Raw genomic sequence first — 18,800 nt, 5'->3', positions numbered from 1 at the left:
ATAAGCAGCCCCTTGGGCGACTCAAGGAAAGAGCTTCTGCAGGGAGTTTATCAGAGGGAAGAGGTACTTCTGCAAAAATTGGTGTAGAGCCACCTGACCCTAGGAATCCAGCAGCTGCTGCTAACTAAGCACACGCTTCCTTTTCCTTCCCAGCAATCCCACCTGAGACTAATTCCAAGTAAGGGAATTTTAAATAATCAACACTTAGCGGTGACCAGCCAATGAATGGGCTTACTTCTCCCAGAAAGTGTCATAAAACAGTAACCTTAAAGAAACCTCCAATCAGTGATGTGTGTGCGTGCGTGTGTGTGCGTAAAGGGGTGGTGCAGAAGTCATTAGGGGTTCTTCAACTAGGCCCAGAAGTTGGAGCTTCCTCACATCTCCACGTCAAAGTAAACGTAGCCACATACTCCTGCCTCCCATTTTCTCTGAAATAAATCTGTAATTTTAGGAAATTATTATTTTAAAATGTCTGGTCCTGGTTGGCTGCATTCACTCTGAAACCAACATAGAAAATCACCTAGCTCAAAATATGTGAAACCAGGTCCCATCAGAGAATTGAAATCCTGTAGTTACAGCTTGTAAATTCCCATAACCAGTCATAAGTTAGGCTGAAATTGTGACTCCAGCTTTACGGCACTTCACACTGTACTCCAAGCAGAAGCTGTTCTAACCAATCTTCCAGGCTTCAGAAGAAGAGGTTAGTAATTCAATGATCTGTTAAGGTTCACATAAGAAAAGGCATCAGACTACATCCCATTTCTACCCATCTTGAACAAAATCTGACCTGAGTCCTAGATTTATGGTACTGATAGCAAAGTCCAGGAATTTTTTAAAAAGTTAAAAATTACTAGATCTCAGGGGCCTCTGGATTTTTTTTATTAAGTTTAACCAAGAATTTGTGGACAGAGCTCTTCACTAAGACTAGAGGTGGCAAAAAGAAAAAAAATGTGACAAAAGGACCACTGAAACTAGATTCTAATCACACCTGTAATATAATTGTCTGTAAACACAGCAGTTCTAATATTGCAAATGTTGCTAATTGTATTTGAGATGCCAATTCAAAGCACAGTTGTAGCAGTTGATAGCTGACTTGAAAGGGAGCCAGTACCTTTATGTACACTTGCTACTTCACTGGTTTACAGTAATTTCCTTTAACCTAGGAAGTTCAGCATAATGGTCAAAGTATAATAAATTTTAACTGGCTTTACCAGGTGCATATTTATTAGTTATAGAAGTTATGATATTCTTTGTAATTAATCAAATCAGATAGCATTAACCAGCTTTTAGATCAACTATATGGATATCCTCGATATTTATCCCCAGAAAGAACAGAGACACACATCAACTGAAATAGTTTAACACACTGAAATGATTTGGTATACCTTAAGTATTTTGATGAACTGAATCAAATTCAAACTGGCTGAAAGAACGAAGTGTTGACTCATTGAACAAAAAAGTGCAGTGGGAGGAGAGGCCTCAGATTTGGAGTAGGAGAAGGCAGTGTCTGGTGGATCGTGTTTTCCCATCCCACCTCTGAATATTATCACCTGATGTCAGTTTCATCCTAAAGCTGGCTCTTGTCGTGGTTATGTGCTAGCTGTCAGAGCAGTAGAGGCCAAGAGCTGATCTTCCTCCATATCCAGACAGCATGCCTCTGCCCCACTTTTCCAAGCTAGAATCCTGAGCATGTCTCTGATTGGAACAGCTCACATCCCATGGCTAATCCCTAATTACTTATTGTGGCCAGGGAAATGATTCTATCAGTTGGTTTACACCAGTCAGGATGCATGTCTGAAGCTAGGAAATCATTTCCTGAGAAGGACACAGATTATGTGAAGGACAGGTAGATACTAGTAGGAAACCTGGGGAAAGGCAAGAATGAATACTGAAAGTTCAGTACATGGACATCTGGCTTGAAAGACAATAGCAAGTCCAGGGCTGTATTTACTGAAAATTATTGTTGGTGTTACTAATAAGAAAATAGTTTCCAGGTTACAAACTAACAACAAAATTTCATGGCCAGTATGTTTCTTTTATTATTTTTGTGTTTGACTTAAGATGGTTAGGATTTCATTTCCATTTATAAGCATTACACTAATTCCCATGCAAAAACCCAAGACCACATATGCCTGATTTCAATCAGCCAAAACCCAACCTGTGAGTCTGGATAATCAAGATCAAATCCACAATGTTGCTTGGCTTTTCCAACAGCAGACACCATGGTCATCCTTTGAGAGACCAGCAGACCCCCGGCCTCCAACAGCACAGTTCACCGTGAGTCCACACCAAAACTGGGAGCCACGGCCTTGTGGCACCTAAACCTGGCAAGTAATTTCATTTATGAAGACAGGATGTCTCTCCACCATGGCTACCCCCACAGATGTGTTCTGGTTCCTGCTCCATGGCAAAACCTGCTTTTAAACAGACATGGTACCTTCTACTTGGGGACTATCAGTTCTTTCTGATACTTTTCCTTAAAACTGTCAGTAGGAGCCAAGAGACTTTACCAGAATACCTTATCTCTATAGCCCAAAAGCAATACATGCAGTGACAACCTATCTATCAAGTATGTTTCCCCAGCTTCAGATAAAGTCATTAGCAGGTATAAAGCTTTAAAAATTTCCCTCAGTGACAGGAACCAGGAATATCAAAGGGGGCAAAACAGGACCCCACAATTAAAGGAGAACTAAACAAATGCAAAGAAATTCTATTGATTGAGAGAAATGGGCTAAATGAAAAAATGATAGCATTGCAACAGTGGATGTCAATTTGTATTGACACACACACACTGGGACTCTGATGGTGGCAAAGATTTCATCAGTGCAAATAACAATTATAATGGTGTATTCTTTAGTAGGATTTAAATAAGGCTTCAAATAATTACACACTCTAAAACTACCATTTGGAAACCTTAGTTGTTTGGAAAGTTGTTCCACACAGCTTCCAAACCATCCAGAGTTCTGATTTGAGGACAGTTACATTCAATGAAATTGCTCCAAAACACAATTTGTAGCATTATCACTTTCAAAGTCTACATTGTTTGGTGGAAAGGGGGAGACTATTCTGGCCACTGGTGAGAAGCAATAAATCCACCTAATGTGCCAGGAAGTTCCCAGGTTCAGATGACTCTCAAATATCTGCAGGGATGGAAGCACATTAAAAAACAAAGACACAAAACAAAACAAAACAAAACAATAATAGAATCCTGAAATGTCAGAAAGAAATTTGTTTCCCATCCCCATAAACAAATTTGCACAAAGTAGGAAACAGGCAAAAGCAAGAGAATTCATGGGCATTTTCATCTATGGCTCAAGTTCTCCTTAAAATCCCAAAACCAAAAACAAACAAGGTGACAATAACTACAAAAGTAAATAACAAAATCAGAGGCAGAATATGAAATAGTAATATACTGTTTCAGAGCCTGCACCGTCCTGCAGAACCAGGAAACTTAAAATGTGTTCTTAACAGATCCAATCTCGGCTGGATATGTAAAAAACAGAAAGACGGCATCACAAACCACACTACACCTTATGAGAGTTTTAGAACCAAGAGAAAGAAAAAAAGGCAGCACAGTGCTCAGAAAAATTTGTCATCGATTCTGAAATGGGGCCTTGTGACATCATCAGGGTTAATAAAGACAGAGATGGACTTTCCCGGGTTCTCAGTCACTAGCTGCTGCAGTTTTTTGGCCAAACGGTCATCAGGCTGGTTGGGGTCGCCGCCGTCGGACTGCGGAGATGGGATGCTGGTGGTGCTGCCTCGCCTCTGGAGCTCCAGTGTCAGCCGGTTGGCTGCCTTGACATGCTCAATGGCGGTGCGCAAGTGCTCTGCCGGGTCTGAGCGGACGGAGGAGAGCTTCCGCGCGTGGAGCATGACTGTCTCCTCTGACAGGTGCTCCAGCATGTTGCACTGGGGGATGAAATAATTGGGGCACATCTTGTTGACCAGACAGTGTTGCAGGTCATCAATGAGGCCCAGCAAGAAGTGGGCTGCATAGTCTTCTTGGGCCAAGTAGTTGGCAGGAAGTCTGTCGCAGGCCCAGAGCATCATGCTCCTCAGGTGATAGGGGCTGATAGCTTTGGGCCGGGAGAGGAGTTTAATGATGATGGCTTTGCAGGCCTGGTAGGCCTGCATGAGGCTGCTAGAGATGCACTTCTTCAACTGCACCTCGCTCCTGGCAAAGGACAGCCGCCATTCATTATCCTTCTTACCCTTGTAGGAGCAAGCAGGCACCAGGTAAAACCCACTGATGACCTCTTCCTCGGTGATCTTCCCATCCCAAAAGTGGTTCTCCATGAGCCAACTCTGGGCCACTGCAGGCCAACCTTTGAAAGATACCACAGGGACGATATCATACAACATGCGGCTGCTCCCCACACCCAGAATGATGGAGATGATGGTCCCATTCTTTTCTACCTTTTCCACCTTTGGCATCCCTCGCTGGGGTTTCTTCTGTATCTCTGATAGGACAATGCTGATGGAGTCATAGAACCAGTCAGCTACTTTGGTTGGGGAGAAGAAGTAGTTGGTGGCACCATTGATGTGATCTACAATGGTGCAGCAGTCTTTCCATTTGCTGATCGTCCCCTCATCAAAAAGCCGAAGGCTCAGCCAAGAATGGCACAAGGCTGAGTGGCGCATATCAAGTGTCACAGGCTGATTACGGTCATGCAGCTTAAGGGCTGGCACCAGAAGAGTAAAGTCCATATCATAGTCTGTGCCCCGGGCGTAGACATTAAGCTCATCTAAATCCAGGTCCACCACACCTTCCCGGACTCCTCCAGAGAGCAACAGGTACTCATTGGCCACTGGAAGTTTTTGGTCCAGCTTTTGCACCATTCCTAGAAACAGAAAGAGAAAACACTATTATAGGAAGCACAGACACACGAGTCTGATGCATCAATATAGAACGTGCTGAGCTTCCCAGAGTGACAGTTCATTATCCATAGGACACCAGATCCTAGGCTGCTGCCGGGCCCAGAGAGCAGCACTTTGTTCATCAGAGCTAGAATCCATCCTTTTCCAAGTGGGAAAATCATGGCAGCTTTTTCTTTCACAGTGAAAGCAGTCTCATTTTCAATCATAAACCAGGGCTCCTTTTCCTCCACTCATCAGCTCCATTAATGGCATTGCCATCCACTCAGCTATCCAGGCTGAAAACCTCAGAACGCTTCAACTCTTCCCTGCCCTTCTACAGCCAAATCTGTCTTTATAACCTCTGCAACATTTCTCACCCCTTCCCAGTTCTCCATCTCTGCTGCCCCCATAAAAAGCCAGGCTCTTACATGTCTTGCCAAAGCAATCTCCTACCCCAGCTCTCCCTGCTTAAACCTTCCTCTATACAGGCAATTCTCAATGTGGGCAGTGGGCACTGAAAGTGGGACACTTTGAGGGGGCAGTGAGGTCATAACTCTTATCATAATACTAACTCACTATTTGCCTTTTTCACTCTGTTGGCACTTGCACCTAATGGTACAAAAGCAATGGAGGGAAAAACTGCTGATGCCTCAGCATTAGTCAAGACAGCGGCACTGAACTGCACCAGCCATCACAGGATTCTTTATTACAAACATGCACTAGCATTTTAAAAAAATCCAGTTTCACTTAAGAAAATCCTTAATAGATATGAAAAATGAATTAATTTTATTAAATCACAAGTCTTGTGCCAGCCTTCTAATATTCTGTGTGACAGAACAGGTAGTAAGCACGAAGCACAAAAGTCCTCTTCAAGGAGGACACTCACGCTCGAGCTGTGGGCCCAGTTAGCAGCTTTCCTCATGCAACACCAGTTTTATTTTAAAGAACAACTGATAAACTGTGACTATTCAGACTTGGGTATCTGAAGACATTTTCCAAAAAAATGGACAAAATTGGCCTGTCTTCACAAAAACAACTGAAATATTTATTGCTAATGAAAAATTAAATTTTAGAAAACTCTTCTTTTGCACCATGAGCTTACCATCTTCCCAAATTGTGTACTTTCCTGATGAGATTGGTGGTGATAACAAATGTGGCTTTTAGATGATATTGGGAACTCTCAGGGAGTGACAACCATGTCTCAGATATGTACCAGACAGGCACAGGGGTCTGTACCCAATGAAGCTATGACTGAATAACAAAGGAGCAAACAGATGGAATTAAGAGCTTAAACATGAAATGCTTAAATAAAAACTAGACCTAAATGTCAGTTGCATGAGCTACATCTGCCCTACCAGTCTCCTGTCTTTGTATTATGTATTAACTGACGCTACATTATCCGTCAGTCTACCAGCATCGCTCCTTGTGACTAATTTAACAACTTTTCCCTAGAGGTTGCAAAGAACTACCACAAACTACAATTTCATTATTCATTACAATTGTCTTTAGTTAATATAGTTTATTATTCATAGGACAATCCCCATGTAAATAAACTGTATATGTGTTTGTACTATATACCATTATATTTCAAAATTTAACATTCTTTTATGAAAATTTTTTTTTAAAAAAAACTTGTTTTCCAAACCACATGAACCATGTAAAACTCTTTTATTTAGTACCATTTCCTTCCATATTGATAGGAATATAGCAAGCTACAGTTTTTGTTTTAAAGCAATCAACAAGTTATCTAATGTTAAAGAGTCCATAATTCATTAGAAAGAGAATCCAGTGTGTCTGACTTTTGGGTCTTTTTCTACCCCTGCCTGTGCTGTGCTATAGGTACCACCCAGATCCCCCTTCAATAAAGACTTCTGGTCTCAGCTGCTGGGAGTGCTGCCAGCACAATACCTTAAGGACTGTCTTGGCCACAAAGAACTACCTCAACCACGGTCACATCCTATGGTTGGGGTGGGCGCTGGGGTGCATATCCAGTAACTGATTAATGTAAGGGGGCCCTCGTTCAGGATGCTTTGAAGAATCATTCAAATCTTGAGTTCCCAGTGGGTTTAGCTAAGGCTGGCATTGTAGCAGCAAGAAAACCTGACTTCCCCCTCTGCCTGATCCTGCTTCCATGCCATCCCTTCCAGGGATGGTGATTGCAAGAGCATTCCTAAATAAATATCCTAACTCCAATTCAGGGGCTGTTTCCCGAGGAACCCAATCTAAGAATCACGCACTACCCAAGTAAAAACAGCTTTCACTACAAAGTCAGCATGGATATCTTATTTTCCTTTTAAACGTGGTTTTCAAAAGCCAGACTTACCAACCAGAATTCAAAGTTATCATAAACTTTAAGGCAAGGGCTCATTTCTCAATTGCCATCAGGTTTCAGTATTAATTTCATCTTTACAATGTAACAAATACTATTACTCCAAGTTTTAGCTATTAAGGTAAGATAGACTTCTCAGAATCCAAAATAGGTTCTGAAAATCATTCTCACTGTTTTATAAGGTCACATGTATGTGCAGTTACTTTCAAAGCAAAACATTTGTTAATGAAATAATTTACTAATTGTTATGGGCTTCTGTGTGTTCATTCTAGCATTTGGAGTGCCATAATATAATTGGGAAAATCGTGAAATGTTGCATTATGGTCACTAAATAAGATCTGAATCAATTAGACGTGGTATTACAATTTGCGTATCAGAACGTCCCATTTTGGGCATAAATAACTCAGAATTCTATACTTCTTTTGTCCTGGACAAGATTAAAGTGGCTCTTAGCACACTAGCTGGGACCTGTCTTTACAGCCATAGTAACTTATGCATTAACAGACTGGGTGTAATTTGTTTACAAACATGTCGCTGAATTTTGCTTTGGATCATCACAATTTTGTTTAGATAGTCATCGGAGGGAAAAGCTAAAACTCCCTTCTGCCCTCTGCTGGATTAAAGATGTTCTAATGTATTTTCATGTGTTAGTATATATACCAGCACATTCCTGCCAATAATAAAATATTCTTTTTTACTTCCAGTTACTTTTTATGCCTCTAGTGAGAATGTTGGCCCTTCTTTCAATAAAGTTGCATAAAGTATTTGGCTAAATTCTAATATTCAGGAGTTAGGGTGACGGGATATTTGTTACTTCTTTAAAGAGCAGAGAAAACTTTAGCAGCAGAGAGAATATTGCTGAGGCTCATTTTGCTAAGCCCCAGAAGTTAGAAACAAAGTCCCTAAGGCTGCATTGTTCCAGAAGCTCATCCCCTGTGACATCCATTGTTTTCATGTAGGCTGCCTGAGCCTTTCTGTTCTGTAGGAAGATAGACAGGAGCAGCTGGGGAGGGGAAGATAAAGTTAAGGAGAAACTGTCCAGACTGCCCAGGTAGGGGTCCCGTGTGAGGACAACACAGGCTTTGCAGGAGATAACTACTTACCTATGGACCAAGCCCATCCCAACCAGGCACAGGCACAATCCAACAAAACTACGAACCGCCCAAACCACACTTCCTCATAATCTCATTAAAATAAAACTGCAGTTTTGCTCACCGCCCCAAAGCCCACACCATGGGCTTCTGTGTGTGCATTTTGGGAAAAGACATGAGCACCAAGAGGAACGGTGTATAACTAGAGCTGTCAAGCAAATGGTCTCATCCTTTCAATCAAAGGAAGTACCTCCCCAGCTAAGTCATGATAAACACACCCTCCTCTAAAAGTTCCCTGCCTTAGTCTACCTTGACTCTGGCCCCCTCCTCACCTGGAGTGTATTCAAATAAAACTTTCGCTCTGCTTCCCTACTTACTGTGTTTCTGCTTTGCAATTCTTTGTTGCTGTGGGGTAAGAACTGAGAACAAACTCAACCTGTAACACTGTAGTCTGCAGTTCTATAAACGGAGCCTTCCTAGCATACACAAGCTTAAATGTCCTCCTTGAAAACTCTCCTGAGCTGAGCTTAAGTGAGAACAAGCTGACACCAGCTACCAGACACCAGCTATCATGTCAGATGGGTTGCCATGTAACTAAAACACAGCCAGGAGCTGGGAGGAAAAAGACAAAGGAAGGGAAAAAATTCAACTGCACACTTCGGCTGTGGGCATTGGTCCCGACAGGTGCCATCTCTGAACTGATCCAAGGACTTCTGTGTAATTACAGGAGAGTAAAATCAAGGGACTCTGGTGGTTTAGCTGTTGGTAAATTATCCAAAGTCATGAGTAGGAACAAAAGGAAGATGCACATATACCACTGAGCTTGTTAGCAGCAGAAGAGGGAGGGATGGGGAGATGGCCTAATGCCTGGGGGGTGGGGGGCTCTCTTCTTCTCATGGAAACATTGGCATGTTTGTTCTTAAAAACAAAAAGTAAAACTGCCTCTGAGCCTCCCTTCCTGTCACTGATTCCTTGATTCTGGTTTATTTCACCGTTTTTACTTAGAAGACCTTAATATTACTGGGACTTAATAATATTTAGTTCTTTGCTGATTATCTTTAGAATATTAAGTGAAAGTGGAACTCTACCCCTGATTCCCTTATATTCTAGTCAATTAAACTTTATCACATTCCATTGCATTCAAATTATTAAGCTCCAAGAACTAAGTATTCTTTGTTTCCTAGAGACAAAATACATTAGGAGTTGCCAGTGGCTGAGGGGAGGAGGGAATGGAGAGTAATTGCTGATGAGTTCTGGGCTTCTTTTTGGAATGATAAGAATGTTCTAAAATTAGAACATGGTAATTAATGGTTGTACAACTTTGTGAAAATAACAAAAATCACTGAGTTGTAAAAAGAAATTATTCGTCTTCTCCCATCTTCACAGCTTTATTCTAGTAGATATGTGAGAACTCAGGTAGGTATTTTAATAAATACTAGTAGATAAGTGAAATTAGTACTTGCATAGATCCCTTTAGAAAATATACTTATGTGGAGGGAAGAAAATCTATCAAAGAGATAAAACTTTTATGTCTTGTTATTAAAGCTATAGAATTAGATAAATTTTATCTCTATATATTTATGTATATAAAAGATTTCTATGAATATGAAGATAAAAAAGATTTTCTATGCAGATATATCTCACGTATATCCCACGTATCTCAATAATACTTATTGTTTCGTAAAAAGTTATCTTTTTTACCCCACCTCATGTGGCACAGCAATAACCATAGTAAGTGCCTCATTATGTGTGGTCCCCAATGGTAGTATTAGGCAGAAAAGTAGATATGAGCAGGTGAAGTGAGAATAGGCCAGTAAAGCCCACTAAAAGGGACTCAAAGAGTGAACCAGATAAAACTAGAGGGCCAGAACGGATTCACACAGTTAATAAGTTAATCAGTTGAAGTTCCAAAGGCCAGGAGTGACTTGGAATGTTCAGATATTCCCCAGGTAAAAAAAAGCATCTGGGCACAGCGTCTGTCTTCATTGTATCAATTAGATCATGCCATTGTTAAATCTACTTAGCCTGCAGAAAAGGCCCAGCATATTCTTTAACTTAACCTATATGCTGTTTTTTCTTCTTCCTCCAGCCCCTAATCAAGTAACTTTGTAACCAGGGCAGGAGACAGACCTCAGAAGTGTAAATAAACCTATGTGGACAAAGAATGCCAGGATCTAGGCTAACATAGTCACCTAAATAACCCTCTCCTTAAGACAAAACTTCAAAGGAATTATGAATCATTGTATACATCATGCCTTACACTAACTCCAAAAAATCCTATAAAACCCCAGACCTTATGCCTATACCCTTAAGCGTGCCTCCTCTCTGAGGCTGCCTGCACTCGCCCTTCTTCGAGAGTGTCACTCTCTCTGTCCTACTTCAGGTAAGTAGGGGGCACTGCTGAGAGCTCTGATTTGGATTTGCAAGTTCCTGTCGCCTGGGTGACCTGGACGGGACTGCAGCTGTACGTACAATCATGTTCCTTAGTTACCTGCCTGAAAATCTTTTCTTTGCCTTTGGGAAGTTCCTAGGACATAACCTTACTCCATCCAGTGCTCTGCAGCTTCCCCAAATCCTGGGGTGGGAGGGACTTAGTTCCCACACTGTAGAGATTCAAGTGGACACAGGATGCCAGGTGACACTGGCTTTAGGAGTTGGCAAGGAATTTGCCCTATGCTGCACAGCAGTTTAATGAGCTCCCTCTGTTTTTCCTTCCTCTCTGCTTTACTCAAGTAAACCTGCTTTTGTTTACCTTGACTCTGTCCCGCTCCTCCTTTACAGTGTATACAAATAACACTTTTACTTGCTTCACTTGGGTCTCTGCACTTCAACTCTTTGTTGTGGCGGGAACAAGAACTGAGGAGAGCAAACCAAACTCCCACTAACAGCAGCAATGGGATGATGTTGATAAAATCCTTCTGTGATTCTGTTAAGTCCCCTAGGGGAGCAGTCTCTTTGGTTGTTAATAAACAATATAAAACCTTCCTGTAAAAATATTGTGATTTATTCTTCAAAGGAGTAAAATTGTTTTTTTCAAGCTTACTTGACATTCTGAGAAACATTCTGGGAAGTAGGAGCAGCCACCTTCTTCTAAGAAAGCCACCCATCTATGGTATTTTAGTGACCCCAGTTTAGGGGGAGATTTTAGAATTTACCTCATTCATGGCCAGAAATCACATATATGAAGTCCCTTGCTTTATAGGTGAAAAAACTGAAGTTCAGAGAGGAGAAACAACGCATTCAAGGTCACACAGCCCTAGACATTAACAGCATCGTCTTATTCCCACACTTGTTGCAAAGTCAGAGGGGCACACATACTATTCTCCCTGTGGCAGTGACCTGATTTGACATTAGGCAGAATAGCTCAGAGGGGAAGTAGCAGAGGTTTCAGAGCAAAGTGCCAACTTTGTACCTTCACTGGTCAAAGCTTTAGTGTGAGCTTGGACAAGCAGCAGAACATGTCTGAGCATACGCATTTAGCCTGAGGAGGGATGGACCTGATCTGTCTTGCAAGAAGGTAGTAGTATTCCCAAATAACATACTACAAGAAAGAAGGAAATAGGAAATACAGAGGTAAGACAGTAATGGAGCTGCCAGCTTTTCAATAATTAACCAAGTGGTCACTAATATTAACAGTTATGTTTTATAAGTCAGAGTCTTTTATTTGGCATAACTTCTGAGATGACTGCATGCAACTTTATTTAAATCTTCTAGAAAACTGAATAATTCATGTATGATAATGACTTATTTGCCAAAGTTACATGTACGTGTGTGTATGTATGTATGTATGTATGTGTATATATATATGTATATATGCACGCACACACACACACATATAGGACTAATTCAATGTGTGTGTGTGTGTGTGTGTGTGTGTATGACTAATTCAAAAGATGCCTCCTTAAAGAATTCTTCCTTGTTCTTTCCCCATTTTGACACTAATATACGTGCAAGAGCATTGGAGTCAGAGTGACACAGGCTTGGGTTTAAACCTGGGTTTGTAATTACCAGTTGTGTAAGCCAGATAAGTTATTTAACCTAAGCTTCTAGTTCATCATCTATTTAAAACAAACTATAAAACCACCTTTATAGGGTTAATATGAAATGCGTAAGCACGTAGCAGATAAGTATCATTTCATCAGTTCATTTTCCCCATATGTTCTTCCCTTTTTACCATCTATAAAACTAGAATAGCAAGCCACACCTATTCCACAGTTGTTTTTAAGATTTAACTAACAAGATAACCTATCTAAAGCCTCTAGCACATGCAAGGCATACAAAACATGTTAGATGAAGGGAAATGAGTAGAACTTCCTCTCCTCTAGCTGCACCCAGACTGCTGCTGGGCCAGGATGCCTCCTCTGTGGCATGGCACAGAGCTGGGCAAGAAGAAGGCAGGCTGCATTTCAGCCCTTTCTCATTCCCTCTGGACTAAACAACCTGCACATCCCCCATGGAAGGCCTTATCTGAATTCTTACATTAGCACTTTCTACACCTATTCACACAGAGGGCTGCATTCATGGCTTCTTTTCCCTCCTAAAAAGATAACAATATAAAGCATTTGACACAGCAATTGGCAAAGCAGCTCAGCAAATAAAAGATACTATCACAGTCAAGTCTACAAGCTTCTATAGTCAAGGTTTTATTACTGAACAGGCTGATATAAACCTTGGAATCAGAAGGCAACTGCTTGTGGAGTCTATCACTTATCTCAGTCAATGCCGATTCCCCATTAACCATAATTCTGGGATCATGGAATATGTATACAATATATGAGATATGTTTGTAAATCACTTACTAATAATTCACATGTAAGGTTAAAAAAAAGCCTCTCTAATTTTCATTATTTTCCTTCTTAAAAGTTAAAACAAAAGTTCTAAAAATCAGTGGGGCTTTGTCAAAGCCTACTAAGCTATTTGAACAGAATGAACGTGAGTTAGGCCTAGGTTCAAGTCTGATTCACCCATGACCAACATAATTAGCCACAGTTTCCTTAAACGAAGCTGGGGAATAAGAACTAAAAGTTGGTTGGGTGACCACAAGTATAAAGTAGGAAAATGAACCTTAAATTACTATGTAATCTGAGTTTACTTGGCAGATCAATAAACAGAGGATTCTGGGCATGTGTGTGTACATGCATTATCAATATATTTTCCCCATCTAATAAGTCTTACCCTTTTTTTCTTTTATGTTCTTATGATAGTTCAAAAACTCATGGTTTTTGCCAATCAGAACTTACTGACAAGTCTATAAGCTGAGTCTTATTAGCCCCACCTCACAGCTTTCCACCCTCACAACAGGGCATGAAAGCTACAGATCGTCAATTTACAAGAGGAGTGTTCACTTTAGAAGGATCATTCTTGGAAGATGAAAACCACCTCAAGTGGAAAGCAGGTGCTGTGCCATTATGGTATCAAATGGCTACATAGGATACAGAAATGTACCAGTAATGGGCAGATTACCTCTTTGCTGATCTTCAGAAGTAGCAATAAGCTTGTAATGGAGATGTTCTGAATTAAGTCAACTGTACACCATTCACTTCTGCCTGAGAACCAGGAGAGTGTGGTTTGCATTCCTTTCTCATTTGGGGGATATATATGCCAGCTACTTAATTACTCTGAAACTGGAAAGCTGAGTTTGACTGGAGGGAGTGGGGTGGTATATACATTTTAGAAAAGAAATACTGAAGTAAACCAAGTCCAGAAACTTGCAAGGATGGAGATGGAATTCAAAACTCAATTTTTATTTATTCATGTATGCAACACAGAAGTGTCAGTGCCTTCTCTGAGCCAGTACTGTGCTTGATACTAAAGATTCAAAGGTGAAGAGAAACACACAGTCCCAACTGCATAATACTGTTCATTTAGTAAGAAACCAGATATAATTATTTTAATCTGGATAGGTGCCACTATGCTGAGTAACAAACCTAAAATATCAATGACTTAAAGCAACAAAGTCCTATTTTTTTCTCATCAGGGCTACATGACCATCAGGGGTCGGCTGGGGCCTCTTCTTTTCTGAATCCAGGACACAGGTGGATAGAGCAACCCATTATCTAGGAAGTCAAAGTCACTTTGGTGGAAGAAAAGAAAGCTCTGGAGGGTCTCTGCTCAGCAGTTCATCTCTGGCCTGGAGATATACATCAATTTCATTCACAAATCATTGGCCAAAACTAGTTGCACAGTCTCACCCAAACCCAGGGAAGAAAGTGCAATTCTACCTGGCACTGGGAAAGTGAAAAGCCAGAAATATTTGATAAGCAGTGTGACCAACTCCTACACTAATCAAATAACCACACACTAATGAACATACAATTATAAGCTGAGATAATAACACTGAAGGAAATGAATGAAGGTCCTAGCCAAATCAGAAGAGGAAGAGGGGGAGTGCAAATTGTTTAGTCTAGAGAACTGAAAATTCAAGAAGGCCCTGAGATTGACCTTCAAATGTCTCATGAGCTGTCCTGGTAAAGAAGAAATGGGCTTTACCTAAATGATTTCAGTAAGTAGAAGGTATAGAGAGAAATAGTCAGTCTAATCCATAAATGAAAGACTTGCCTATCAGGTAGAATTCTGTATGAAGGGAGGCTATTTCCTCTCCCAAGACGTGATCAATCAGAATCTCCAGCAGGGGCAAGATGTGATGGAGTCTGAAAGTCTGAGTATAGATGTCTTCTAACAAGGCTGCCCATCAGAAAAACCTGTTATGGAAGATAGACAACTAGAAGATGGACTCCTAAAGGCACCATGGCTGCCCAGTGTGGCCCCAGTAACAGCCGCAGTGAGAAAGCCAAGGGAGCATAAGGCTCGGAAGCTGACGCTGCTCTCTCCATCTCTGGGTCATCTCTCACCTGCAGCCCAGATGCTGTCACTTCCTCCAACCAACTCGGCTGATGTTAAAAGGAGAGAGCACAGTACTAGCAACAACACAAAAAGCAAAAAAAATGACTTTACTGAGCATGTTCTCAAAATGAGTGCATCTCATGTCAAAGGCTCTCTGGAAAAACACAAGCATTCATTGGCTCTGCTATGCATCAAGTAAGGCATAGGCTGAATGTTCTACCTATGGCAACTCATTTAATTGTCTTGGCCCTTTCAAATGGGTAGTATCATCCCCATTCTACAGAGGAGGAAATTGAGATAAAACAGTCAAAATAAATTGTTCATCATCCCAATAGCTGAGCTAGGATCCAAATTCAAGTTCGATTCCATATTCTTCTTACTGTCCCATGCTGCTTTCCAGCACTAAATGAGCTCTCCTAAGAAAATAGTATCTCTGGACCTTATAAGTTGCCACATGAAACTGTAAGAAACAGTGTAAGGTTATTTCTCTATCTAAACATGAAACAAATTCTATTTTGGATTGAAAAGATTTCTAAAGCAGGTTAAAAGCTGATCTTAGCCATCCCTGAGGAATGGACATATGGGCAAAATGGGTCATGGATCATAGGAAAGGCCTAATTATAAATGACTAAAAATAAAAATGAACATCTAGTGCTATGACACATAGCTATGCGTGCACATGTGTGTGTGTGTTGCATACTTTACTCTTAGACAATTTTCAAAGAACTTTCCACAAGTGTTTTAATCACAGTAGCACCCTTAGAATTTCTTTTTGTTTCCCAAGATAAACTCTGAGAATAATCCCATATAGTCAGATTTATAGTTTAATTTGCTTATTTCAATAAGCCTTCATTTTAAAGTCAGATCCCCTAAGTTTCTACTGCTTGGTTAGGGAGACGGATACAGGTGGCTGGGAATGTCATTACCAAAGGAAACACTGACCACAAAGCCAGGAGGTCTTACCGAGTCCTGAGGCAAGAAAGCCCTTCTCTCTCATGGACACAGTATCGACCACAGTCACATTTCTCCTCTGTGCAAAACTAAACTCAGTCATGGTAAACTATGGGGCAGGAACATGAAGAATTCTGTGCTTTCTCTTAAAAACAAAAACAAAAAAAGACCCCAGCTGGTATCCATGAGCCTATAATAAAAGTATCCTCCCTGTGACCCCGCAACCTAAGAAAAAATGGCACTGTTGATCAAAAAGGGCCTCGATAGCTGTGGTTTACACTACACACTCAGAGGTGCTATGTTAGCTCCAAATGATCCCAATTTATAAAAAGCCACCCTAAAGAGTTTTAAAGTTATCATTAGCTACCAACACCTTTTCTTAAAATTAGTTTACCTTGGAAATTTTCAAACATACCCAATAGTGAAGATAATACTATAATGAATAAAAAAAATAGTTTAATGAATCACCATGTACTCACTCCCCATTATGTTTGCCACTCGTTTCGTTTATCCCCACATTTTTCGCTGCAGTCTTTTAAAGTAAACCCAAGATATCATATAATTTCACCTGAAAACACTTTAAGATATTTGTCCAGCTGGCAAAGACCTTTTAAAAAATGTAACCACCATTCTCATATTCAAACAAAGGAGTAATTCCTCATTATTGACTTCACACTTGATTTCACTTCTTCCCTCACACATGCGAATATGAGTATGGTATGTGTGCACGTGTGTACAGGAGGTGCTTTTGATGGCCTGCCGTGTATGTGCAGCTCTGGAAGAAAGTTTCCACAGGCCGGCAGCTTCCCTTCTGAAGACCAGTGAATCTGCTCCTTTGCCTAAGGGCGATTTCAGCTCTGGCACTACTAGGAAGGGCAGGGGAGTGAAAGCAGGAGAGTGACACACTGGGGGCGACCCTCTGCCAGCGGAGGACAGGTACTGGTGGATGAATGCCCGCAGCCTCCCTAGACTCTGGTGAGACAATTCTAAGTTTCTATACAACTTCCTAGACAGTCCCCCACAGATTAATCTGCTCATTAGCTCATTAACAGACCCCTTATTGGCTTTTTCCCTTCTCCATTTCAATTACTCTATGCCCTCACACATGCTTCTTAGTATTACCTCCCAAATGAACCACCACACCAAAGGGGATCTTGCTTCTGGAGCTGTGTGTCTGTGACTAAACAGTCTCACCTCTGCTAATCATTCTGGATGAATTATAATCCCTTGGCTTTATAACTGGCCATGAGAACAGAAGTATAGGCTGATGATAATGAATTACTTGTTCTTTCTCACAATCAAGTTATAGATCTAATACATGTGTTTCATAAAACTAGCACAATTCTCACAAAGAGTTCATCAGCTTTCCCGACCATCAAGCTTATTTTTCCAGTGCATTTACAGTTAGTACCTTGAATAGTTATTCATTTTGTTGAAATTCCAATTCTAATTTCCCAAAAGACATTCTAAAACCTCTTTCAATTCTGGAAAACACTGAAGAGATGAAGATTAACACATAACTGAGAAACAGGAATTTCTTCAAAACTATGAAGAAAAAAATACAGAGTAAGGTTTGGGGAAAAAAATTAAACTGTATATAGGCCCAGCTTCCAAGTTTATTATAAGAATCAACCTTCAGAGCGGGGCTTTGTTCAAGTGGACTGGCCTTACTCAGATATAAAAGTCTCAAGCCAAACTCAAAAAACCAAAATAACATTTTCTTTCAGCTTCACCTTGGGATTATTCTGCCTCTGTTCCTCTAAATTGTACAGAAAGGATTCCAAATGACATTATTTAATCTCTCCTTTCAATGACTCATTACTTTCTTTAGTGTAGGGCTTTGACCAGTTATCAATTACTTGTTGACCTGTCAGTGTCCCTTCGATGACCTGTGAATCTCCTAACCAAACACAAGTTCCGCAAATGTCAGTCAGTTGACTGAATAGATGGCATAGCCTAAAGATAAGAGTTTAAGGGAATTTTTCCAGGATGAAAATTGTCAGGGTGATTGATAGTGTGAATCTGACACTGTCATTTCCAGACACAATGAGCCACTACAGAGTGACTATACCTGCAAGCAAGGGAATCATATTACATACTCAGAAGGGATGGAGGGGAGAAGCTAGGAACCTGTTAATGAGCTGACCATAAACCATAGGGTAAGTATAGAAAGACATCTCGAGTTCTCTAAGAATAATTTAACTCTAGGACATTTTCCAAAGCGCCAATTTTTAGCCAACAATCATAGCTGAGGACTAGAGGAAAAGATACTATATACAATTACAGGGTGCTCTAAAATCAGAGCGTAAGATCTGATTTTTTAAAAAGATGATAATTGTGCATTTTTCATTTGATGCACAAGAATAGACCCTGTAAATAAACCCCATCTTCCTAAGTAATTCCCAATAGCTGCCAGAAGATGGCACCCACATTTCATTAATTTATAGAGCATTTCCAGTGGGGATTCAGTCATAAAATCCTAGAATGAAAGCTGTGAGGAAACAGGATTAGCAATGGGTTAAGACTTGATAAATGATATTAAAAGCATCATGCTGCAGCCTATTCACCCTTGGGTACCACCTAGTGACTTGTAACTTTGCCTTTTGGGCTCTCAGAGGAAACCTGGTAATTTAAGAGTTGACAGGTTCCATCTAGTTTGAGCTAAGACTGAAAGATACTTTGTCTGGGTAGGCAAAGTGGTTGGCAATGAATTCTCAAACTATATG

General features: G+C 40.6%; 1 protein-coding gene across 1 annotated transcript in view; it reads right to left on the bottom strand.

Annotated features, from left to right (window-relative positions):
• Positions 1-2,014: 2,014 nt before the first annotated feature.
• Positions 2,015-18,800, bottom strand: part of MB21D2 (Mab-21 domain containing 2) — a 122,818-nt gene continuing 106,032 nt past the window's right edge. The window contains exon 2 of the mRNA XM_017659503.3: positions 2,015-4,844. Within this exon, the coding sequence (XP_017514992.2) occupies positions 3,580-4,844 (1,265 nt within the window). The 3' untranslated portion in view covers positions 2,015-3,579. The remainder of the gene's footprint in view (positions 4,845-18,800) is intronic.

The sequence above is a fragment of the Manis javanica genome, chromosome 3 (genome assembly GCF_040802235.1).
Source record: "Manis javanica isolate MJ-LG chromosome 3, MJ_LKY, whole genome shotgun sequence".
Taxonomy (NCBI): Eukaryota; Metazoa; Chordata; class Mammalia; order Pholidota; family Manidae; genus Manis; species Manis javanica.
The sequence above is the reverse complement of the archived record's forward strand: the minus strand, read 5'-3'. Positions and strand labels throughout refer to the sequence as shown.